This window comes from Pituophis catenifer, unplaced genomic scaffold (genome assembly GCF_029215685.1).
Source record: "Pituophis catenifer annectens isolate HBS135680 unplaced genomic scaffold, rPitCat1.0.hap2 SCAF_15, whole genome shotgun sequence".
NCBI lineage: Eukaryota > Metazoa > Chordata > Lepidosauria > Squamata > Colubridae > Pituophis > Pituophis catenifer.
The window spans coordinates 2,287,346-2,304,079 of NW_027256895.1; the positions used below are offsets into that span (position 1 = coordinate 2,287,346).

Consider the following 16,734-nt stretch of genomic DNA (forward strand, 5'->3'; position numbering starts at 1 on the left):
GAGAGGGAGGGATCCTTATGGGATGGACTCCCCCCCTCCATAGCTGTAACCGGAGTCTCCCCCCATAGCTGTAACCGGAATCTAACCCCACTTTACCAGATGTTCCCCGTGGGACCTTCTTAAAATGTTGGCCTTCCCACCCTTGAGTGGAGATTTCCTTTCCTTCAGCACCCCAGATCAAGCTGAGGAACAGGGAGGTGGGTCTCCTTCCCCCTTGACTCCCCCTCCCCAAATGAGCCGATTTTTCCTTCCCCCCCTCCCCCACCAGATGGTGATCACCGCAAGCCAGATCCAATGGACGACCGACGTCAGTAAATGCTTGGCCACCTGTAAGGAACGCGGTGACAAGAAGTACCTCAAAGCGATGAAGAAGAAGCAGGTGAGGATGTCCCTGGGACTCTCGCCGTCCTGCACACACCCCTTTGCCCTTCGGCGGGTCCATAGCAGCCCCGACCGGCCAGACAGTACAAGTAGTCCTCAACTTACAACGGTTCATTTCGTGACCGTTCAAAGCGTGGTGTGGTGGCCTAGAGGCGGAGCTCTCGCCTCACAATCAGCGGGCTGTGAGTTCGATCCTAGGTAGAGGTAGATATTTCTCTCTCGGCGCAATGAGAATATATCTGCCGAACAAAACTCCGCACTGGTGATAAGAAAGGCATCCGGCCAGTAAAACACTCAGCTCCGTTCAGTTGAACAGACTCCACCCCGCAAGGGATTATGGGGTCGTTAAAAGAGTATGATGATTTAAGCCTAAATGCTGAGTGGTGCAGTGATCTAGAGGTGGAATTCTCGCCTCACAATCAGGAGGCTGTGAGTTCGATCCTAGGTAGAGGTAGATATTTCTCTCTCGGCGCAATGAGAATATATCTGCCGAACAAAACTCCGTACTGGCGACAAGAAAGGCATCCGGCCAGTAAAACACTCAGCTCCATTCAGTTGAACAGACTCTACCCCGCAGGGGATTATGGGGTCGTTAATTTAGTGATTTAGTGACCGTTCAAAATTACGATGGCACTGAAAAGAGTGACTGAGGACCATTTTTCACACTTACGACCGTGGCAGCATCCCCAATGGTCAGGGGGGGTCAAAATTCGGACGCTTGGCAAGTGACTCGTATTTATGACGGTTGCAGTATCCCCCAGGGTCACGTCGGGAAGTCAGAGGAGCCAGATTCATTTCAAAAGGGCGTGACTCGCTTATCGACTGCAGCGATTCACTTAACAACGGTGGCAGGAAAAGTGGTAAAATGGGGGCAGACCTCGCTTAACAACTGTCCTGCTCAGCAGTGGGAATTTTGGGTTGAACTGTGGTCGTAAGTTGAGCACTACCTATAATCCACTTTCTTGCCAAGTGCGGAAATGTTTTGCGTGCGCATTGTTATCAGGAGAGGCCAGAATGCGAAAGAAGGCCTAAACCACAGGTAATCCTCGATTTATGACCATTGAGCCCAAAATTTATGTTGCTAAATCAGACCGTTGTTAAATGAATCTTTTCCCCGTTTTACGACCTTTCTGGCTACAGTGGTTAAGTGAGTCTGGATTTCTCCTTGACTTTTGCTTGCCAGAAGGGGAAGTCAATGTGGAAGCCAGATTCACTTAACCGCGTGACTCACTTATCGACTGCGGCAAGAAAAACGGTAAAATGGGGCAAAACGTCACTTAGCGACTGTCTCGTTTAGCAACGGAAATGTGCAGTCGTAAGTCGAGGACTCCCCGTATCTACTGCTGGGCTACGTCGTCTTTGCGGGATCTACATAATGTCCTTCTCGCAAGCGAGGGTGGGGGTACAGCATCCTCCCCCTAAGCCGGTTTCCCTCTACATCCAGAATTGTTAAGATAGACTGCAGCTGGACTTGGAAGCTCCCCGCAGCCCTGGAGACAAACTTCTTTCCTTTTTTGTGTGTGTGTGTTTTTGTGTGTGTTGTGTTCGCGTGTGGCCGGGCGGGGATCAGATCTCCATGCTCAACAAATACTCGGAGGCCATCCGGGGCAGCCTGACCAAAATCATGCGCCTGAAGATCGTGGCGCTGGTGACGGTGGAAGTCCACGCCCGGGACGTCATCGAGAAGCTTTACAAGAGCGGCATGTTGGATGTGACGTCCTTCGAGTGGTTGAGCCAGCTTCGCCTCTACTGGGAGAAGGTGAGGAGGAGGGGGAGCAGGTGCTCGCGCGCGCGCGCGCGCACACACACTCACGCATAGGCGTGCGATGCCACCCGTCCCTCTGCTGCCACCTGCTGGAGAGAACGGGCTTCACGGTGGAATGCTGGAAGCTTACCTTCAGCCTTGGGTGTTGCTGCCCCCTACTGGACATGTGTAGAAACACAGATGACCCACAGGTGACGTGGATGCTGCTCAGCTGGTAGGAAGCTCACACACACACACATGTGGACATTCCGGGACTTTCTCGGTGCATTCCATCAATGCGCTAGCACTGATGACGTTAGCTAGATGGGTCACGAGACGTCTTGCAAGAAAATAAGCAAGTTCAGAGAGCACCAAGGACCCCACAGTTCTCCTCCTCCTCCTCCTCTCTGCAGACTCCGTTCTCCTGCAGCACTGATGACGTTCCCTAGTTGGGTCATGAAATGTTTGCGAGGAAACCCCCCAACCTTTCTCTCTTTGCAGGATTTGGACGATTGCGTGATCCGGCAGACCAACACTCAGTTCGCTTACGGCTACGAGTATCTGGGGAACTCCGGGCGACTGGTCATCACCCCTCTGACTGACAGGTGCCCTGCGGGGGCGGGGTAGAGGGGAGGGGCTTGAATTGGGGGCTTTCGGATCCCCCGTGAAGGTGGGAGGACGGGAATGTGGGATTGTCAGAGCCTGCCCAGATTGCCTCTTGCGGGGCAGAGTTTGCAGGCTTTTGCTGGCTGGGAGTACAGGTAGTCCTCGATTTACGACCACAACTGGGCCTTCAATTTCTGTCGCTAAGTGAGACATTGGTTAAGGAAGTTTCACCCCATTTCCCAACCTTTCCTTGCCACAGTGGCTAAGTGAATCCCTGCAGTTTTTAAGCGAGTCACACGTTGGAAGGTCACAAATAGGAATCACGCGACCCTGGGACGCTGTGACCGTCATAAATGCGAGTCGGTGGCCGAGTGCTTGAATTTTGATCCCGTGACCACCATGGGGATACCGCCATGGTCGTTAAGTCATCTTTAACGAGCCCGTAATCCCTTGCAGGCTAGAGTTGGGGCAACTGAACGGAGCTGAGTGTTTTACTGGCCGGATGCCCTTCTTGTCACCAATGCGGAGTTTTGTTCGGCAGATATATTCCCAATGGGCCCAGAGAGAAAAGTATCTGCCTCTACCTAGGATCAAACTTCACAGACTCCTGGTTGTGAGTTTGATCCTAGGCAGAGGATTGTGAGAAGAGGCCTCCACCTGTAGACCCACCGTACCACTCTAATTATGGTCACTAAATGAACGGTTGTAACTCGAGGACAGCCTCCGGGGAAAGACAAGACAGCTGGGTCATTGAGTACCTGTGATCTTCCCTCCTCAGGTGCTACATGACGCTGACCACGGCCCTCCATCTCCACCGAGGAGGGTCCCCGAAGGGCCCCGCGGGCACCGGCAAGACGGAGACCGTGAAGGATCTGGGCAAGGCCCTCGGCATGTACGTGATCGTGGTGAACTGCTCGGAGGGCCTGGACTACAAGTCCATGGGGCGCATGTACTCCGGACTCGCCCAGGTGAGCCTCTTTACAGGGCAGTCCTCGACTTAACGACTGCAATTGAGCCCCGAATTTCCTGCGCTGTCGCACCGGCTGAGTGTCGTCACCCGGTGGTCAGATGGGCGGCCGATAAATTGGATAAATCAAATCAAACGAGTTTTGTTCCACGTTACGTCCTTTCCGGATACCGCTGTTAAGCGCATCCCTGCGGTCGATTCACTTAACAACGGTATCCGGAAATGTGGAGCAAAACTCGTTTGATTTGATGGATCTATCAACTTTTTAAGTTAGCGGCACCGTCGTGAAGCGAATCGGGCTTCCCTCGTTGTCTTTGCTGGTCAGAAGGGTGTGACTTCCCCGGGACACTGCGACCGTCATAAATACGAATCAGTGGCCAAGCGTCCAAATTTTGATCGGGTGCAACGGTCATAAGTGTGAAAAATGGCCCCAAGTCACTTTTTTTCAGGGCCGTTGTAAACTTCTAACGGTCACTAAACGAACTGTTGTAAGTCGAGGACTACCTGAGTCTACTGTATAGCAAGCCAATTCCGTTGTCCAATAATTTGCACAGATTTAACAGTAATCGAAATGTAGGTAGTCCTTAATTTACATTTTTGTTGCTAAGCGAGTCAGTTGTTCAGTGAATTTTGCCTCCTTTTACGGCCTTTCTTGCCACCGTCGTTAAGTGAACCGCAGCCGTTGTTAAGTAGGTCATACAAATCTTGAGCGAATCCGGCTTCCCCGTTGACTGTGCTCGTCAGGAGACGCTGCGACCGTCATAAATACGAGTTGGTTGCCAATTTTGATCCCGTGACCACAAGCGAGGCTGAGACGGTCGTAAGTCTGAAAACAGGTCCTAAGTCACTTTTTTGAGAGCTGAGAACTTGAAAGCCTTGTTATCGCCTCATTTCCCCTAGGCTGGCTGGGGGGATTCTGGGAATTCCAGAATCCCCCTAGGGATGGAGGTCCCTGTCCTAGAACAAACTTTTTCAATCTAGGCAGCTTTTAAAATGTATGGACTTCGACTCCCAGAATCCCCCAGTCAAAATGGCTGGCTGGGGGATTCTGGGAGTTGTAGTCTACAAGTCTTTAAGTGGCCAAGTTTGGGGAATCCCTCTCCTAGAACAGCGTTTTTCAATCTAGGCAGCTTTTAAGACGTACGGACTTCAACTCCCAGAATTCCCCACTCAAGATGGCTGACTGGGGGATTCTGGGAGTTGAAGTCCATAAGGGGCCAAAGTTGGAGAATCCCTCTCCTAGAACAGCGTTTTTCAATCTATATATCTTTTAAATTGCATGGACTTCGACTCCCGGAATCCCCCAGTCAAGATGGCTGACTGGGGGATTCTGGGAGTTGAAGTCCATAAGGGGCCAAGGTTGGAGAATCCCTCTCCTAGAACAGCGTTTTTCAATCTATATATCTTTTAAATTGCATGGACTTCGACTCCCAGAATCCCCCAGTCAAGATGGCTGACTGGGGGATTCTGGGAGTTGAAGTCCACAAGTCTTAAAGCGGCCATGTTTGAAGACTCTGGTTGATCCTGGGTGGGGGAAAAAAACTCCTGGCTGACCCCCGTTGCTTTGTCCGCCCCCCACAGACGGGAGCCTGGGGGTGCTTTGACGAATTCAACCGCATCAACATTGAGGTCCTCTCGGTGGTGGCCCAGCAAATCCTCTCCATCCTGTCCGCCCTGGCGGCCAACATGACCCGGTTCACCTTCGAAGGCCACGAGATCAACCTGGTGTGGTCTTGTGGCATCTTCATCACCATGAACCCAGGTGGGACCTGGTAGGATCTCTTGGGGGTGAGGTGGGGAGGAACTGGAGGGGTTTGGGGTGGGGTGGGGGGCAAAACCTAGAATTTAGGTTCTCCCTCTCCATGGTTTTGGAGATATCATGGTCCTACATCGTGGTCCTTCCAGATGTTGCAGGATCTGACCGGCTTCGATTCCCACCACTGGAAATTCTAAGAGAAACATAGGAATGGCTTTAATGGCGGCAAATTTAACAGGGGTGGACTTCAACTCCCAGAATTCCCCCAGACAGGAAGACACGGGGCGGGAGGGATGCCTCTGGGCCTGCATGGAGCAGGACCACCGGAAGTGACTACCTCAGGCCGGGGTGGGGAATTTGGGCCCTTTTATGACTCGTGGACTTCAACTTCCAGAATTCCTGAGCCAGCATGATTCAAAGGGACAAAGGGCCCCATGTTGGCTGAGGAATTCTGGGAGTTGAAGTCCCCAAGTCATGAAAGGGCCCAAATTGCCCATGTTGACTCAGGAATTCTGGGAGTTGAAGTCCCCAAGTCATGAAAGGGCCCAAATTCCCCATGTTGGCTCGGGAATTCTGGGAGTTGAAGTCCCCAAGTCATGAAAGGGCCCAAATTGCCCATGTTGGCTCAGGAATTCTGGGAATTGAAGTCCCCGAGTCATGAAAGGGCCCAAATTGCCCATGTTGGCTCAGGAATTCTGGGAGTTGAAGTCCCCGAGTCATGAAAGGGCCCAAATTCCCCATGTTGGCTCAGGAATTCTGGGAGTTGAAGTCCCCGAGTCATGAAAGGGCCCAAATTCCCCATGTTGGCTCAGGAATTCTGGGAGTTGAAGTCCCCGAGTCATGAAAGGGCCCAAATTCCCCATGTTGGCTCAGGAATTCTGGGAGTTGAAGTCCCCGAGTCATGAAAGGGCCCAAATTCCCCATGTTGGCTCGGGAATTCTGGGAGTTGAAGTCCCCAAGTCATGAAAGGGCCCAAATTCCCCATGTTGGCTCGGGAATTCTGGGAGTTGAAGTCCCCAAGTCATGAAAGGGCCCAAATTCCCCATGTTGGCTCAGGAATTCTGGGAGTTGAAGTCCCCAAGTCATGAAAGGGCCCAAATTGCCCATGTTGGCTCAGGAATTCTGGGAGTTGAAGTCCCCAAGTCATGAAAGGGCCCAAATTCCCCATGTTGGCTCAGGAATTCTGGGAGTTGAAGTCCCCAAGTCATAAAGGGGCCCAAATTCCCCATGTTGGCTCAGGAATTCTGGGAGTTGAAGTCCCCAAGTCATGAAAGGGCCCAAATTCCCCATGTTGGCTCAGGAATTCTGGGAGTTGAAGTCCCCAAGGCATGAAAGGGCCCAAATTCCCCATGTTGGCTCAGGAATTCTGGGAGTTGAAGTCCCCAGGGCATGAGAGGGCCCAAATTCCCCATGTTGGCTCAGGAATTCTGGGAGTTGAAGTCCCCAAGTCATAAAGGGGCCCAAATTCCCCATGTTGGCTCAGGAATTCTGGGAGTTGAAGTCCCCAAGTCATGAGAGGGCCCAAATTGCCCATGTTGGCTCAGGAATTCTGGGAGTTGAAGTCCCCAAGTCATGAAAGGGCCCAAATTCCCCATGTTGGCTCAGGAATTCTGGGAGTTGAAGTCCCCAAGTCATAAAGGGGCCCAAATTCCCCATGTTGGCTCAGGAATTCTGGGAGTTGAAGTCCCCAAGTCATGAGAGGGCCCAAATTGCCCATGTTGGCTCAGGAATTCTGGGAGTTGAAGTCCCCAAGTCATGAAAGGGCCCAAATTCCCCATGTTGGCTCAGGAATTCTGGGAGTTGAAGTCCCCAAGTCATAAAGGGGCCCAAATTCCCCATGTTGGCTCAGGAATTCTGGGAGTTGAAGTCCCCAAGTCATGAGAGGGCCCAAATTGCCCATGTTGGCTCAGGAATTCTGGGAGTTGAAGTCCCCAAGTCATGAAAGGGCCCAAATTCCCCATGTTGGCTCAGGAATTCTGGGAGTTGAAGTCCCCAAGGCATGAAAGGGCCCAAATTGCCCATGTTGGCTCGGAAATTCTGGGAGTTGAAGTCCCCAAGGCATGAAAGGGCCCAAATTGCCCATGTTGGCTCAGGAATTCTGGGAGTTGAAGTCCCCAAGTCATGAAAGGGCCCAAATTCCCCATGTTGGCTCAGGAATTCTGGGAGTTGAAGTCCGGCTGAGGAATTCTGGGAATTGAAGTCCCCAAGTCATGAAAGGGCCCAAATTGCCCATGTTGGCTCAGGAATTCTGGGAGTTGAAGTCCCCAAGTCATAAAGGGGCCCAAATTCCCCATGTTGGCTCAGGAATTCTGGGAGTTGAAGTCCCCAAGTCATGAGAGGGCCCAAATTGCCCATGTTGGCTCAGGAATTCTGGGAGTTGAAGTCCCCAAGTCATGAAAGGGCCCAAATTCCCCATGTTGGCTCAGGAATTCTGGGAGTTGAAGTCCCCAAGGCATGAAAGGGCCCAAATTGCCCATGTTGGCTCGGAAATTCTGGGAGTTGAAGTCCCCAAGTCATGAAAGGGCCCAAATTCCCCATGTTGGCTCAGGAATTCTGGGAATTGAAGTCCACCCATGTTAAAGTGACCAAAGCTGTATCTATATCTCACATGCTGACTGGGGGATGCTGGGATTTGTAGTCCACCCATCTTAAAGGGGCCAAAGCTGTATCCATATCTCACATGCTGACTGGGGAATTCTGGGAATTGAAGTCCATCCATCCTAAAGGGGCCAAAGCTGTATCTATATCCCACATGCTGGCTGGGGGATGCTGGGATTTGTAGTCCACCCCTCTGAAAGTGACCAAAGCTGTATCTATATCCCACATGCTGACTGGGGGACGCTGGGAATTGAAGTCCATCCATCCTAAAGGGGCCAAAGCTGTATCTATATTCTACATGCTGGCTGGGGGATTCTGGGAGTTGTAGTCCACCCCTCTGAAAGTGGCCCAGCTTGTAGACAACCTACCTACGGCTGCCCCCCTGCCCCCCTCTTCTGACCTCCTCTTCCCCGGGATGGTTCGGCAGGCTACGCCGGGCGCACGGAATTGCCGGACAACCTGAAGTCCATGTTTCGTCCCATCTCCATGGTGGTCCCGGATTCCACCCTCATCGCCGAGATCATCCTTTTCGGAGAAGGCTTCAACAACTGTAAGGTATCCATCTGGTGGTGGGGCGGCTGGGGGGGGGGGTTGGGGGGTGGCGGGAGGCCGAGGCTCCAACCCCGGGGTAGATCTTCTCCAGCTTCTCTTCCCCCCCCCCACCCCCAGATCTTGGCCAAGAAGGTCTACACCCTCTACTCCCTGGCCGTGCAACAGCTCTCCAAGCAGGACCACTACGACTTCGGCCTGCGGGCCCTCACTTCCCTCCTGCGTTACGCCGGGAAGAAGCGCCGGGTGCGGCCGGACCTCTCGGATGAAGAGGTGGGCTTGAAGGGGGGGGGGTTTGCTGCGAGGGGTGGTGGTGGGAGGCAGAGGGGTCTTGTGGAGCTCTCTGAGGCGGCTGCAGGAAGTCCTCGACTTACGACCACAAGGGAGGGCAAGGTTTCCTACGTATTTGCTAAAGGAGTTTTGTCCCGTTTTATGGCTTTCCTTTGGGAGCATTTTATGATGTTCCTTCCTTCTACTTTTCTGTCTACTTCCTTTCTTCCTCTCGCCCTTCCTCCCTCCCTCTTCTCTTCCTTTTCTCCCTCCCTCTTTCTTTCTTTCCTGCCTTCCTTCTTTCCTTCCTTCCTCTTTCCCTTCCTCCCTGATTCCTTCCTTTCTTCCCTCTCTCCCTCTATCTTTCCTTCCTCCGTCCCTTCTTCCTTTGCTCCTTCCCTCCCTCCTTCCCTCCCTCTGTTCCTTCCTTCCTTATATCTCCTTTCTTCCTCCCTTCCTCACTCTTTTTCCTTCTTTCCTTCCTTTTCTCTCTCCTTTCTCTCTCTCCTTTCTTCCTTCCTTCCTCTTTCCCATCCTCCCTGATTCCTTCCTTTCTCCCTTCCCTTCCTCTCTCCTTTCCTTTCCTCTCTCCCTCCTTCATTCCCTCTGTTCCTTCCTTCCTCTCCTCCTTTCCCTTCCTCTCTTCCCCTTCCTCCCTCCCTCCCTTCCCTCCCTCTCTCTCTCTCCCTTCCTTCCTTCCTCTTTCCTTCCTTCCTCATTTCTTCCTTTCTTCCCTCTCTCCCTCTATCTTTCCTTCCTCCGTCCCTCCTTCCTTTGCTCCTTCCCTCCCTCCTTCCCTCCCTCTGTTCCTTCCTTCCTTATATCTCCTTCCTTCCTCCCTTCCTCACTCTTTTTCCTTCTTTCCTTCTTTCCTTCCTTTTCTCTCTCCTTTCTCTCTCTCCTTTCTTCCTTCCTTCCTCTTTCCCTTCCTCCCTGATTCCTTCCTTTCTCCCTTCCCTTCCTCTCTCCCTTCCCTTCCTCTCTCCCTCCTTCACTCCCTCTGTTCCTTCCTTCCTCTCCTCCTTTCCCTTCCTCTCTTCCCCTTCCTCCCTCCCTCCCTTCCCTCCCTCTCTCTCCCTTCCTTCCTTCCTCTTTCCTTCCTTCCTCATTTCTTCCTTTCTTCCCTCTCTCCCTCTATCTTTCCTTCCTCCGTCCCTCCTTCCTTTGCTCCTTCCCTCCCTCTGTTCCTTCCTTCCTTATATCTCCTTTCTTCCTCCCTTCCTCACTCTTTTTCCTTCTTTCCTTCCTTCCTTCCCACCCTTATTAAGCAAATCACTGCTGTTGTTCATTTAGTCCCACGGTCGTTAAGTAAGTCAATCTGTCTTCCCCATTACTTTGCTCACGGTCGAGCGTCTGAATTTTGATCCCGCGTTCGAATGCTGCAACGGTCATAAATGTGAGAAATGTTCATAAGTGACGGTTTTGCTGCAACGGCCGTAAATGTGAGAAATGTTCATACGTGACGGTTTTCAGCGCCGTTGCGGCTTCGAACGATCACTAAACGAACGGTCGTAAGTCGAGGACTGCCTGTAATGGGTCTTCCGGGCGGGCGAGGGGGCTGCTGAGCCCCCAGAGGGAAGGTCTCCTCCATCCAGGGGCTTCTGCTCTCCTCTCCTCTCTTCTTGGTGGGGACCTTCAGTTAGAACCGAGGAAGCTTCTGGGGCTGAGAAGGGAAATGTTTTCAAAGAAAAAGTCCAGTTAGATTTTTGAAATTGGGGCAACCCTGGCCTGGAGGACGGAGCATCTCCTTGGTGAGGACTGGGCTCTTGACTCTTCCCTTCCGGGGGTTGCAGATCCTCCTCATGGCCATGAAGGACATGAACATCGCCAAGCTGACCTCCGGGGACGTCCCGCTCTTCAACGCCATCACCCAGGACCTCTTCCCGGGCATCGAGTGCCCCGTCATTGACTACGGCAAGGTCAGCTGCCATCCCCCTGGGCCTGGCCCTCTGCCCTCCTCCGGGGAAGAGGCTGGGGTGTCCAGAGAGGGGAGAGGGAGCTATGCAGGGCCTCCCTGGGACCTCTGGACGTCTTCTGCGAGGGATGGGAAGGGCTGCCAGGCTCAGAGACACAATTCCTTCTTTCCTTCCTTCCTTCCTTCCTTCCTTCCTTCCTTCCTTCCTTCCTTCCTTCCTTCCCTCCTTCCTTCCTTCCTTCCCTTCTTTCCTTCCTCTTTTCTATCTTCTTCCATCCTTCCATCTTCATTTCTGTCTCCTTCCTTCCTTCCTCCCTCCCTGCTTTCTTTCATTCTGCTCTTGTATCTCCTTCCCCCTCCCTTCCTTTCTTCCTTCCCTCCTTCCTCCCTCCCTTCTTTCATTCCTCTTTTCTATCTTCTTCCTTCCTTCCTCATTTCTGTCTCCTTCCTTCCTTTCTCCTCCCTCCCTCCTTTCTTTCATTTGGCTTTTCTATCTCCTTCCCCCTCCCTTCTTTTCTTCCTTCCCTCCTTCCTCCCCCCCTTCTTTCATTCCTCTTTTCTATCTTCTTCCATCCTTCCATCCTCATTTCTGTCTCCTTCCTTTTCCTCCCTCCCTCCTTTCTTTCATTCATCTTTTGTATCTCCTTCCTTCCTTTGTCTCTCCCTCCCTTCCTTCTTTCATTCCTCTTTTCTATCTCCCTCTCTCCCTCCCTCCTTCCTTCCTTCTTTCCTTCCTCTTTTTTATCTTCTTCTTTCCTCCCTTCCTCATTTCTGTCTCCTTTCTTCCTCCTCCCTCCCTCCCTCCTTTCTTTCCTTCCTTTTTTCTTTCCTTCCTTCCTTCCGTTCCTTTTTTCTATCTCCTCCCTCTTTCTTTCTTTCTTTCTTTTTCTTTTTTCTGTCTTCTTCCTTCCTCTTTCCTATCTATCTATCTATCTATCTATCTATCTATCTATCTATCTATCTATCTATCTATCTATCTTCCTTCCTTCCTTCCTCTTTCTTTCTTTCTTTCTTTCTTTCTTTCTTTCCTTCTTCCTTTCTTTCCTTCTCTCTTTCTCTCCCTCTCTCCCTCTCTCCCTTCCATCTCTTCCCTCCCTTCCCCAACAGCTGAAGGAAGTGCTGGAGGGGGAGCTGAGGGAGCTGGGGCTGCAGGTCATCCCCTTCACCATCATGAAGGTCATCCAGCTCTTTGAGACCAAGAACTCCCGCCACTCCTCCATGATCGTGGGCAACACCGGCAGCGGCAAAACCATCACCTGGAAGGCCCTGCAGGCCACCCTCTGCAGCCTCCACAGGAGCGGAGACCCCGGCTTCAACCTGGTCCGGGTGAGTGAGTGGCTGGGGGGGGGGTGGGCAGAGAGCTCAGCGCCCCTTCCCCTCCCCTCCCCTCCCCTCCCATCCATCCATCCATCCTCTCCCCTCCTCCCTCTCTCTCCTCCCTTTTTCTCCCTCTCCTTTCCTCCCTCCCTCTCGTCCTGCCTTCCATCCATCTATCCATCCTTTCCCCACATCCTCTCTTGCTCCTTCCTTCCTTCCTTCCCTCCTTCCCTCCTTCTCTCCTCCCTTTCTTCCTCCCTCCCTATCTCCCTCCCATCCATCCATTATTCCATCCTCTCCCTTCCTCCCTCTCTTCCTCCCTCTCTCTCCTCCCTTTCTCTCCCTCCCTCTCGTCCTGCCTTCCATCCATCATTCCATCCCTTCTTTCTCCTTTCCCTCTCTCTTCCTCCCTCCCTCTCCTCCCTTTCTTCCTCCCTCCCTCCCTCCCTCCTTCCCTCCCATCCATCCATCCATTATTTCATCCTCTCCCTCCCTCCCTCCCTCTCTCTCCTCCCTCCTTTTCTCCCTCCCTACTTCCCTACTTCTCTCCCACCTATCCATCCACCCATCCCTTTTTTCCCCTCTCCCTTTCTCCCTCCCTCCCTTTCCTTTTCTCCACTTGGCCAGGAGCGTCTGTGGGCCCCATTCGTTCCTTCGTGTGAGAGCCACAGAAAAATGGTTCCTGTGAGGGGAAGGGGGGAGAGGGGAGAGGGGGCGGCCTGGGTCCCCCTGCCCAACAGAGGGGCCATGAATTGCAGAGGAGGAACTAGGAGGGGGTGGGGAGGGGCTCTGCCTGGCCTGGTCTGGCCTGGCCTCTGTTGCATGCTTCTGAGCTTCCTTCTCCTCCTCCTCTCCTCCCTCCCCCCCAGGACTATCCCCTGAACCCCAAGGCGGTGTCCCTGGGCGAGCTGTACGGAGAGTACAACCTCAGCACCAATGAGTGGACGGACGGTATTCTCTCCAGCGTTATGCGGACGGCCTGCGCAGGTACAGAAGTGTACACACACACCTGCTCTTTGTTGCTGGCACATTTCTCTTTGACCGGGAGGGGGCTCACCCCATGTAGTGGAAACCCCCCCCCCCCCACACACACACACCAGACTTATGGGCAGAGAAAGCCCAGAGGGGTCCGTCCCGCTCGCTCCAACAAGAAGAGGCCTTATACGGGCCCCGTCTGCCAGTGAATTTCACCTGGCGGGGTCCAAGGAGAAGGGCCTTTTTGGTGTGGCCCCCACCCCCCACCCTCTAGAACAGGAGTCCCCAACCTTGGCAACTTTAAGACCCGTGGACTTCAACTCCCAGAATTCCCCAGCCAGCTCTTTTTTTCCCCTCACTTTGCTGAAGTCAAGATATATTATGCTTACTGCATACCTACCATCTATTAAGAAAGTTACCCTATGTGGCCGGCTGGGGAATTCTGGGAGTTGAAGTCCACAGGTCTTCAAGCTTCCAAGGTTGGAGACCCCTGATTTAAGACTCGTGGACTTCAACTCCCAGAATTCCCCAGCCAGCTCTTTTGTTTCACTTTGCTGAATATCAAGATATATTACGCTTACTGTATACCCTCCATCTATTAAGAAAGTTATCCTACGTGGCTGGGCTGGGGAATTCTGGGAGTTGAAGTCCACAAGTCTTAAAGTTGCCAAGGTTGGAGACCCCTGTTTTAAGACCTGTGGACTTCAATTCCCAGAATTCCCCAGCCAGCTCTCTTTTTTTCCCCTCACTTTGCTGAAGTCAAGATATATTACGCTTACTGCATACCCACCATCTGTTAAGAAAGTTTATTAAGCCGTTTAGTCTTTGAAACATAGTTTAAGTAGTTTAAATAGTCTATTTAGTCTTTGAAACACCCGTTTCAACAGCGAGACGGGTGGTATATCAATTGAATCAATCAGAAAAAAACAGAGTTGGAAGGGACCTTTGGAGGTCTTCTAGTCCAACCTTTTGCTCAAGCAGGAGACCCTAGAGTCTACCATTTCAGATAAGTGACCGTCTAGTCCCCAGGGGTGGAGCACCCACAATTTCTGGTGGCAAGCTGTTCCACTGGTTAATTGTCCTACTGTTGGGAAGTTTCTCCGTAGTTCCAGGTTGCTTCTCTCCTTGGTTAGTTTCCACCCGTTGCTTCTTGTCCTGCCTTATAGAAATAGAAATAGAAATAGAAATAATAGAAATAGAAATAGAAATAATAGAAATAGAAATAGAATGGAGCGGAACGGAACGGAACGGAACAGAACAGAACAGAACAGAACAGAACAGAATAGAATAGAATAGAAAATACGGAATGGAATGGAATGGAATAGAATAGAATAGAATAGAGTTGAATAGAATAGAATAGAATAGAATAGAATAGAATAGAATAGAATAGAATAGAATAGAATAGAATAGAATAGAATAGAATAGAATAGTGATAGAAAATACGGAATGGGATGGGATGGGATGGGATGGGATGGAATGGAATAGAATAGAATAGAATAGAATAGAATAGAATAGAATAGAATAGAAAAACAGAACAGAACAGAACAGAACAGAACAGAATAGTGATAGAAAATACGGAATGGAATGGAATGGAATGGAATGGAATGGAATGGGAATAGAATAGAATAGAATAGAATAGAATAGAATAGAATAGTGATAGAAAATACGGAATGGGATGGAATGGAATAGAATAGAATAGAATAGAATAGAATAGGAAATGGAAATGGAAATGGAATGGAATGGAATAGAATAGAATAGAATAGAATAGAATAGGAAATGGAAATGGAAATGGAATGGAATGGAATGGAATAGAATAGAATAGAATAGAACAGAACAGAACAGAATAGTGATAGAAAATACGGAATGGAATGGAATGGAATGGAAATAGAATAGAATAGAATAGAATAGAATAGAATAGAATAGAATAGAATAGAATAGAATAGAATAGAATAGAATAGAATAGAACAGCTGGCACGTGGAGCCATATCTATGTGGCACGCGAGCATTGCCCTAGCTCAGTGCAAGCACGAAGTGCGCATGGCCAGCTGATTTTCAGGCCTTCCGGGCTCACCGGAAGTCAGGAAACGGGCTGTTTCCAGCCTCCGAAAGGCCTCCGGAGTGGTGGGGAAGGCTGTTTTTGCCCTCCCCAGGCTCCAAGGAAGCCTCTGGAGCCTTGGGAGGACGAAAAATGGGCCTATCGACCCCACCATGCCATTGCGTGCCAAAAGCGGGGTGAGCGGGGGAGGTCGCGCCCGCATGCGTGGGGCGCATTGAATTATGGGTGTGGGCATGCACCCGACCCCCTCCCCCTCGCGCTCCCCCCGTTGTTGGCACGTGACGGCAAAAAGGTTGGCCATCCCCATCCTATACCATTTCAGGTAAATGGCTGTCCAAGCTCTTCTTGAAAACTTCCAGTGTTGGAGCCTTTGCGACTTCCGGTGGCAGGCTGTTCCACTGGTTAATTGTCCTCGCCGTTAGGAAGCTTCTCCTTAGTTCCAGGTTGCTTCTCTCCTTGATGAGTTTCCATCCATGAATTAATTAATTAATCAACCAACCAACCAAGTCTAAGATGCCTTTAGGAGAAATACCTTTGCTTCTTCTGGCGTTGTTGGGTTGATGGGCGCCTAGATTTGGGTTCATTGAGTGGCCCCCAAAGGGGCTTGTCTACAGCTAGGGATATGAAAGAGATGATATAGTGATAATGATAGATAACAACAACAACAACAACAATAATAATAACGATAGAGAGGAGTTCACCCCTTGGCCCTTCCCTCTCTTGCTACAATGCCCGGCGTCCGTTTCCTGATGCAAGAGACCAAAATGGGTGGGTGGCAGAGATGGGTTTCAGCAGGTTCTGACCGGTTCGGGAGAACCGGTAGCGGAAATTTTGAGTAGTTCTGGAGAACCGATAGTAAAAAATTCTGACTGGCCCCGCCCGCATCTATTCTCTGCCTCCCGAGTCCCAGCTGATCGGGAGCAAATGGGGATTTTGCAGTATCCTTCCCCCGGAGTGGGGTGGGAATGGAGATTTTACAGTATCCTTCCCCTGCCACGCCCACCAAGCCACGCCCACAGAACCGGTAGCAAAAAAAAAATTACTACCGGTGATGGGTGGGTGGGATATGTTGTGGGGTCTTCTCCTGTCCCTCACGGGCTCTGACCGAGCCTCCCTTCTTCGTCGCAGACGAGAAACCGGATGAAAAATGGATCCTTTTCGACGGACCGGTGGACACGCTGTGGATCGAGAGCATGAACTCGGTCATGGACGACAACAAAGTCCTGACCCTCATCAATGGGGAGAGGATCGCCATGCCCGAGCAGGTAAGTTAAAGACCCTACTACCCTCGTGCCCCCTCCTGCTCCGTTTGAGCAGCCGAGCTGGGCTCCCACCGCATCTGATGGACATTGTCGGCGGGGGGGGGGGATGTCTTCTCCAGGTTTCGCTGTTGTTTGAAGTGGAGAACCTGGCGGTCGCCTCTCCCGCCACCGTCTCCCGATGTGGGATGGTTTACACCGACTACAGCGACCTGGGTTGGAAGCCGTACGTCCTATCCTGGATCGAGAAGCGTCCAAAGGTAGTGGAGGGGGCGGGATTGGGTTTAGGATGGCGACTTGGCAACTGTAAAACGGGTGGACTTCAACTCCCAGGATTCCCC

General features: G+C 51.5%; 1 protein-coding gene across 1 annotated transcript in view; it reads left to right on the forward strand.

Annotated features, from left to right (window-relative positions):
- DNAH2 (dynein axonemal heavy chain 2) overlaps positions 1 to 16,734 on the forward strand; it is a 115,573-nt gene that overhangs the window by 40,986 nt on the left and 57,853 nt on the right. The window contains 12 exon segments of the mRNA XM_070954337.1: positions 269 to 379; positions 1,952 to 2,140; positions 2,627 to 2,730; positions 3,510 to 3,699; positions 5,280 to 5,460; positions 8,480 to 8,607; positions 8,722 to 8,874; positions 10,665 to 10,790; positions 11,894 to 12,112; positions 12,973 to 13,090; positions 16,263 to 16,399; positions 16,516 to 16,653. Coding sequence (XP_070810438.1) covers positions 269 to 379; positions 1,952 to 2,140; positions 2,627 to 2,730; positions 3,510 to 3,699; positions 5,280 to 5,460; positions 8,480 to 8,607; positions 8,722 to 8,874; positions 10,665 to 10,790; positions 11,894 to 12,112; positions 12,973 to 13,090; positions 16,263 to 16,399; positions 16,516 to 16,653 — 1,794 coding nt within the window.